General features: G+C 50.0%; 1 protein-coding gene across 1 annotated transcript in view; it reads right to left on the bottom strand.

Moving 5' to 3' along the window:
- The window catches only part of Ntm (neurotrimin), a 1027590-nt gene that overhangs the window by 120194 nt on the left and 898694 nt on the right, over window positions 1-8702 (bottom strand). Inside the window, exon 4 of the mRNA XM_004643683.2 lies at window positions 7572-7697. Within this exon, the coding sequence (XP_004643740.1) occupies window positions 7572-7697 (126 nt within the window). The remainder of the gene's footprint in view (window positions 1-7571; window positions 7698-8702) is intronic.

Below are 8702 nucleotides of genomic sequence, written 5' to 3'. Positions count from 1 at the left end.
AAGAAAGAAAGAAAGAAAGAAAGAAAGAAAGAAAGAAAGAAAGAAAGAAAGGGCTGAGTGTATAGCCTAGTAGCAAGGCATGCCTGTGGTCAATCCCCACTGCCACTAAAAGAACAAATTGTACTAAGTGGTAAATAAAATAAGCGAAAGGATGCAGCTCTTGAACTTATCCTTTACTTTCTAATTTTGATTTTGTTTTAAATTATGCAGTTTAAAAATAGAAAGCCTTAACTTTAAGAAATCACGAACAGCTTTGTCTCTATGCTCCTGGATACTTCCTTATTCAATAATCACTTATAAAGTTTGCAAACATTTGGTACTATACTAGACCCTGGGGATTGAATGAAATAGCATAAAGATTGTCCCTGAATTTCATGATCTTTTAGGTAAATGAGAAATCATCCTGCCAGGTGCCAGAGCTGAGCTGGGAAGGGAGGTATAGGCCTGTAATCTCAGCCCTTCTAGAGACTGAAGACAAAGGAATTCAAGTTCAAGGCTGGCCTGGACAACTTAGAAATTTAGTGAGACCCTGTCTCCAAATGAAAAATAAAAACATAACAAAGGGCTATGGATGCGTCATTGTGTGAAGATCCTAGGAAGACTCCTCAGTGCCTCCTCCCCAAAGAGGTACCACAGCTGGAAAAACACAGGAAGAGCAGCATGTCTCAACAGAGTGTGGCCCAGCCAAGCCACCAGAAGCAAAATATCCAGGGCTCGCAAACTGGGGCCACAGTCTTCTAGCAAGGGTAGAGCTCTGCACAAGAAGATGTCGGGATGATGGAAGAACAATGAGATTCCAAGGAGAGGACGTTCGCATGTTCTGAGGTTTTGGTAGGACTGTGTGGTGTAGGGCTAATATGGTGTGACATGCCGTCACAACCGTCAGCTCAGTTGGGTTGAGAACCACCCGGAAATCAGGAAAGCACTCGTTGGGGTATGTCTATGGTTGCTTCCAGAAATGACTGCACCATGGCTGTCCTAACGTTGTCACTGAATGAATTCACTGATGAGCTCATAATTTGATGGTGTGATTGGGAAGCAACAGAAATGAGAAGTGGGATCAAATTGGAAGCCAGGCATCACCGGGGTGTGCCCTCTAGGGGCCCTTCATCTTCACACATAGCGTTCTTTCTTGATGCCCTTCTACCACAATGCTTCCATCTTTCTGCAACCCAGAGGACCATGGGGCCCGCTGACTCACCATGCCCTGAAACTTCTGAAGCCATGAGCCAAAGCTGGCATTTCCCAGACTTTGGTCACATTGTCCAAAAGCTGACAAAAGGACCAAATCCCCAACTTCTAGATGCCATGCCAAGAAGCAGAGAATAGTGAATGGGACATAAAATCTAGCTACTCCTGTCTTCAAAGCACCCCTATTTCCAGTAGATCTCCAACTCCTAGCATGGAGATGGAGCCATGATGGGCAGCTAAGTCATTAGACAAGGGCTGGGTACAGTCAGGAACTCAGGGCTGCCCCATGCTGGGCCCCAGGCAGAAGGGCACCCAAGCTGGGCAGTGCACCCTTGCTCTCAGGAAGCAGGCAAGAAGATCAGATGCCCTGGAATTTCCTTGCGCCCATCTCTGGGTGAAACCACAGAGCAAAGGCATCTGCTTAAATTACTCTCTGGGTTGTGACACTGCCAGGAGACAGGCAGCTGGCAGCTCTCAGGAGATCGCCTGGGCTGGGCGCACTCCTGGGCCAGGTGCCTGCTCTAGCCCATATGAAAAAGACTTAAACCCCAAGTCTTTCTGTTTCTTTCCAAGGGCTGTTTCTCAGAGTTGTAGGCTACTTTCTAGTTGTCTAGCACAAGCACAACTAGAGTTATTTACTCACCAACTCTGCACCCCTTGGGTCACAGCAAATCCTGCATTGATAAATGGCAGGCCAGCCCACCAAAGAGGGACTCCAAGAGCTGCCCAGAATTGGCATCAGCCAATCTGCTCCTGTCTCCCCCGCACTCCGTCTTCCTGCGAGGAGGGTACCATCTGTGGTGGGGTGGTGCCTTCAGCTGCACTCTGCCCTATCCCCATTCCCAGCTCCCTCCTGCTACAGTGGTTTTCCTTGTCTTCCACCCTAATGATCCCTGTGCCACACAGGGCCCCTGACGCTGGTGCTGACAGGCTGCTCATTAGTGCCAGGGTGCTGTAGTCAGCCGACGGCATGCCAGACTTCCATTCCTGACACTTTTTCACAGAGCTGTCACTGGAGTCATGGCGCCTGCCAGCTCTGGTTGAACTCAAGCTGTGATACCTCCAGTGCCAATTAGTACTTCAGTGTCCTGCTTGGCTGGGGAGAAGGCAGTGTCAGTGCTGACAAATAGGAAAATAGGTGGGCGTGTGGCCGGGCGAGGGCAGGGAGGGGTGGGCAAGCAGCTCTGGTAAGCAGAAGAGCCCCATCACAGGGTCACTCAGCCTTCCCCAGCTGCCAACCGTGAGAACCTTCAGAGACAACATAACCAGCTACCTGCTGGGCCTCTTCAAGCACAGCAGGAGAACTGACTATGCAGGAGTGAGACCTGGCTGCAGAGGACAATGGCTGAGCCATGGGTGTAGAGGCTGTGTGGAAGCATGTGCCTCACACTGTGTACAGAGAAGGGTTTCCCGTACAAGGGTTTAGGTGGAACACAATGGACACGAGTTCTGCTCTGGTTCTGCTTTCAGGCTCTTTAAAACAAATGTTCAGTTTGTTACTCACCTGGATTTACATAGTGTGAGTTAGGAGGGAGAGGGTGTATGTGTGTGAGCATGTGTGTAGGGGGAGGTAAAATAATATTTTGCTTTCTTTTAATTCATTCCTTTTGTTTAAAGTATGAGGAACAACAAATTTCCACATTTACTGTCTGGAATTCCTCTAGGAAACCCGGGATGGGAGACACTGGGCTGTCAGTTCCAGAAGAGTGGGGAATGGCAAAGCAGAAGGGACAGGGGCCCAGGAAGGCCAGGTGAAGGCCCTCTCTGAGACTGGCCCAGCTCAGCGGGCAGATGCCAAGCAGCCATGGTGGGCAGCACTGGGCCCTCTCAGGAGACCGCCATGAAAGCCTTTCGGCCGCCTCCTGTGCTTTAGCACAAGTGAACTGGGAAAGGACTTTCTTGAAGCAGAAACCGAGTTCACCGAGGCAGATCCCAGAGGGAGGCTTCGGGAGAGGTGTGGAGAATCTGCGACAGCTAGCGGTGGTGTGCTGAAGCCGCATAGGCAGTTTCAACGGGAGACACAGCAGGTCTCCACCACAAACACCCAGGTGGAGGGAATCCACACAGCCCCCGCCAGAGTGGGTGAGTACCAGAGCTGTTCACAGAGCAGCAGTCGGTCCTTAATGCTCTCTAGGTGCCCAGCAGCATGCTAAAGTGGGTAGACTCTGGGCTAAGCAAGACACAGGCCTGAGTTCAGAGAGCTGATGGGATCGGGTGAGGCACGTGAATGCCCTCAGCTCCTCCGGGAGTCCTGAATCCTCCAGCTTGGCACGAAGCCTTCTCTCAGAAGCTGGCTGAGGAGGGTATGGTCAGTGAGTTCTGGTGGGGGAAAGACAAAGACAGGTTCAGAAATGCACCCCACTCAACCACTTGCTGATCCCGATTCCAGGGGTGAGCAGAAGCCTGTGGGTTAGTGTGTGGGCCCTTCTAGCACTTGCACTTTCTGATGGCCTCGTATGAACCCAACAATACAGCAACCTCACCAGCCAGCAGAGTCTAGACAGAGCTGGAGAAGACTTTTCTGTAAAGGGCATAGTCTTGTTTGCATCTTTTAGGAGACATGGAAAATGCTGATAGAATTTTTATTCAGGAAAGACTCAGAAGAATTAGACAGCATTGAAGATGTACCACGGAAAGCCCAGTATTCATGGGCTGTGCTGAAATGTGTTCTTGCATGTGTAGACAAAAGCAAAAGATGAGGCGCACAGTCCTCAATGGTCTTTGAGAGACACTGTGGCTCCATAGCACCCCCCTGTACTGGAAGTTTTGCATTGACACTTACAGGGCTGCAGGCTGGGTGTCAATAAAACCCTCCTGCAGACAGAGACGGCTCTTGCTTTGGGGATAGGCAGAGGGCTCTGCTTCCTGGGTAGGCTCAGGCCCACACAGGTGCAAAGGTCTGCCTCCCTCACAGCAGGTGTGCGGAGCAAGGACGGGCATGCTCAGAATCTAGAGCACCTTCTTCTTGAACTCCAGGAGCAGTACATTAATGAGGAGAACAAAAAGGACATGGTACTACGCATAACACTCGGAAACGTACTTCTTGCACTCCGTGGCTGTGCCAGGAGAGAGTTTGCAAGCGCCTCCTTCCCTCTCCATCCTGCCCACGGGCAGCTGACATTTTCTCCATCTGATGAAGAGGTCTCGGCAAGGCCTCTTGACCTTTCCCACCAGATATTCGTCCCAGGCATTCCTGCAGCAAACCGCGTGAGCCAGGCTGAAATCACGGGTAACATTTCTGTCACACTTCTCTACCCACAGGGTGGCCAAGGCTCGAAATACTCTTTAATTATGAGGTTTTTTGCAAGCAGTATCTTGGGTTATGATGGATGGAACTAGGATTTGTTTAGAAATGTACAGAAAAAAAGAAGCAGTCTGGAAGGAAAACAGCGCAATGGAGACATCATATTGCCCAAAGTGCCCTGACCAGACTAGCCATTCATTCTCTCTCTGTCTCTGTCTCTGTCTCTGTCTCTGTCTCTGTCTCTGTCTCTCTCTCTCTCCCCCTGTCTCTCTCTCTCTCTCTCTCTCTGAGTTTGACTTAAACATTTAAGACTAATCTTGATCTAACTTCACAGAATGGAACAAAAGATGACAATAGCTCGCTGCCTTTAGGGACCCTGTGGAGGTGAGTGTCTTTCTCTTCAAGGAGCCCCAAACCTGTCCTAACTCATTTAAAACAAGCACTGTCTTGGAAACATTTAGTGGGGAAGGATGAGGGCCTGACTGCTAAGGGTCTCCAACTTCAGCTTAGAATTGGCAGCAGCCCAGTGACGTCTCTGATCTCCAAAGCATCATTCACTGGGAACAAGGAACTCTGGCGAGTTCGGAGATGATTAGTTGCCGCATGGCATGTCCCATCAGTTAGCCTCTTGGAGGGCTAATCCTGGCCCAGGATATGGACAAAGCTGTTCATGTAAATCACTCTAATCCTCAGACAGATTCTGATCATCCTGCCCCTCTCTCCTTGATCCATCTTCTGTTTCCATAGCAGCTAAAACCTCGGGAAAAAGGCTGCATCTGGCCCGGTGCAGGTGGAGTTCTCTGGGGAAGGGCATCTGCCCGATGCCCACAATGGAGGAAGGCAGGACTCCAAGACACTGCAGTGTGAGTATCAAGAAGGCACGAGGAAGAGGCTCAGCTCTCCAAGGGAGACCCCAGGTGAGTGTAAAACAGAAACAGGGGTACGGGGAGGAGTAGTGTGGAAAAGACTAAAAGTGAGGCAAAGACATTCAGAAGATGATGAGAGAAGAAGGCAAGTACAGAACCAAAAAGTGTAAGGGAAAATGCGCATATCGAAGGGCAGGAAATTGCAGAGCTCAAGGGCACCCACTATGGACAAAGCGCTGACCGTCCAGAGGCAGAATTAAGAAAAGACATCAAAGCGGACACAGAGTTAGCTTCTTGGCATGAGGCGAAAGAAATCTACCCTGATGATAAATGTTCCACAGATCATAAGGTACAGACCGCCCTGGCACCGGCAGCATGGGGATTGTGCATGTAGCTGTGATGAATGGCATGGACTGCGGGCTTAGAGTCTGTCCTTAAAACAGCCCCTCCTGTGGAAGTGCCCAGGGCCATTCTACATCACCAAGGTTGCAGTGCTCAGCTAAGCCACTACCCGGATGTGGGAACTGTCCACATATGAGTTAATTTCAAATGGAGACACTGGCAGAGACACAAGTAGCTCTCACTGATCTCTGTGTTTGCAGGGGTAGTATCAATGACAGTGGCCTAGGACAACTCGCAAGAATTCAGGACAAGGTAGTGACCCTTGCACCCCTTGTCTGAGACCAGCTATCAGCATATACTGTGAGCCTGAGAGAGGTGAAATTCAGCTCTTGAGGACCACCGAAGCCTTCTTCTGCTTTGCTGGGATGTTCCATTGCAGTGGGCACTCAGATGTGCTGACACTTGCAGGAAGAGAGACTATGCCACAGGAAGGACAGGCGTGGGTGGGCGGCCGTCAGCTGTCAGCCCTTTGCATGGCTGCTCTGCAGTGCAAGCTGACACCTGGCCCAAGGTTCTAGCGCTCTGGAAGCCAGCCTAGATTCAGCGGTGGGTTGCTATGTTGACATAGAGGACTAGCCCCATGACCTCCGCAGAGGACACTTCTGGAGGCCACCCCGGCTTCAAAACTCCCGAAGCTCGGCAGAGATGTTCCACAGAGCACGTCACAGCTCAGGTTCTCCTTGCACCCAAACTTTCCTCTCCACTCTTCCTTTCTAACAGAATTGATCTCAAGAGCATTTTCAGGCGAGTTCCACACCAACCACTTTCTCTAAGTGTTAAGGCGCAGTAAACAAATTATGTCTGCTGTGGTGCCTTCAGGTTCCTTAAGCCTACACTGCCCAGCTGGACGCACACCTGCACTATCTACTTATGCACGTGCACACACACACACACACACACACACACACACACACACACATCCACACTTGCCAGTGACAGGCAGCGAATTTCAGGACCTCTGTTCAACTACTTGCTCATCTGCCAGCATTATGGAGACTTTGCTTTACCAAACGCCGTGTCATTCGGTCAAAGCACTGAACTCGCTTCTCAGTGCCTACTATATGCCACACCCACTTAGGCACTGTTTGCCATCTGTCTCATGAGATATGAATTCAAGGGAAAATAAATTTGTCAGCTTGAGTTCACTGCTAAATTCCCCAGTGCCTAAAACAGAGCTGTGGCCACTGTAACTATCAGTTAATACTTAAGAATGAATGGAACAACTTTATGTCACTTGCTGCTAATAAATGCTAGCTAAATGACAAATAGCATCTTGTCTTAACTTCTAACAGTTCAAATATTCAGTCCTCAAAAGCACAAACCACTCAATCTGGTCTGCCTAACATCTGAACATTCGAACCGAATGAAGTTGGCAATCTAGTCCCACATTAAGCTATATCTATTATCTCAGATCAATCAGAGAAAAACAATAAAACCACAAAAACAAACAATGACCGGATTGTTGGCAACACTGAAGAGGACAGCCTAGGAAGTGGCTTTGCTCGAATCTGGTCACGTAAAGCTGTCATCATCATCATCATTTGTGCACGTTTTCTGTCTCTCAAAGCTGCCAGCCAAGCAACGCCCGTGAGGTAGGTCCCTGTGTTCTTAAACCTGACATGCCAGAGCACCTCAACCACCACTTTACCCAGAAGCAACGGCCACTGATCTATGCAGCACTGGAGAGAAAGTCAGGCGTGATTTCTGAAATCTTAGGGGACACGACTGTCTCGAAACAGCAACCTCTCTGCAGAGCCATGTGCTCCTGCCTCAGACGGAGGCCTGCGGGATCACAGCCAGGCCCTGAGCCCCACCCCTGGTCCCTGCCAGTGTGCGCTCATGAGACCATGACAAGACGCTGCTCTTACCTTTCGGGGAGATGTGTCTCCAGGTGACTGTAGGCTCTGGCCTGCCTGTTGCTATGCAGGTGAGGCTAATATTGTTCCCTTCGTTGATGGAGATATCTGAAGAAATTTCTACAATTTTGGGCGATACTGTGAAGACAAAACAGGCAGAAGGAAAATAAGAATCCTGTGGCACATTCGTCTGTTGCCCTAAAATGGCAGTCGACAGACTAGCACAGAGACGGAAGAGCACGGACTACATTTGCAAATGATGAGAAATTAGAAGAATTGCCTCAAAAATGGAAAGCATCCTAGCCTGAATTTAGCTTACGTTTCCTCCCTATAGGGATCCCACTGCCAGGCTGCAGCAACCGTTCCTCTAGCCTGCACCTTTTCCCTCGCCACTCTCACCCCACCCACCTGCACCACACAGCCACGAGTCATTCTTCTCACTTCATGCCGAGATGCCTTTATGGAATGCGAGTCTGGTCGTAGCTGCCTGAGCAGCTCAGCTTGCTCTGCATTCCCTGCCTGGTCATAAGTAGGCTCCTTCCCTTGAGTACAAGGCCATTCCGATTCAGCCGTCGGCAGATCCTCCCAGTGCCACCTCCGGGGTACTTCCCTGCTAGTGCACTAGCTATCCCATCATGTCTTTCTAGGTCACCTGCCTGCAGATCTCCATTGTTTTTTGTTGTTTTTCTAGTTGTTTATTTGGTACAGGGTCTCACTATTCAGCTCACACTCATAGCAATCCCTCTGTTTTCAGCCTCCCCAGCACTTGGGATTACAGGCATGGGCCACCATGCCTGGAGTTGGTTGCTGGTTCAGCACTTCCTGGGGACAGGGCCAGCACAGCCTGCAGGACTGGGGAGGTAACCCTGGTTCCCGTGCTTGCCAAAGCAGGCACTTTGTCCACTAAGCTATCTCACTAGCCAGCCACTATTCTTTACATCTTTCCTGGGAAGTTCCCAGTCATGCTTTGGAGCCTAGCTGAAAGGCCATTTTCTCTGTTGCAGTTCCCACTACTACAACTCCCCATCCTCTTTAAAGTCTCAGATTTGGTGCTTCCTGTGCAAGTGAAAATAACGTCAGCTGGCCAGAGCGCACCTGGCCTCCCTCTGTGTCCCCGCCTGTATGGTGCTTTCCACAGAGACA

The sequence above is a fragment of the Octodon degus genome, unplaced genomic scaffold (genome assembly GCF_000260255.1).
Source record: "Octodon degus isolate 3935 unplaced genomic scaffold, OctDeg1.0 scaffold00182, whole genome shotgun sequence".
Taxonomy (NCBI): domain Eukaryota; kingdom Metazoa; phylum Chordata; class Mammalia; order Rodentia; family Octodontidae; genus Octodon; species Octodon degus.
Note: the sequence above shows the minus strand (reverse complement) of the source record. Positions and strands in the feature narration are given on the sequence as shown.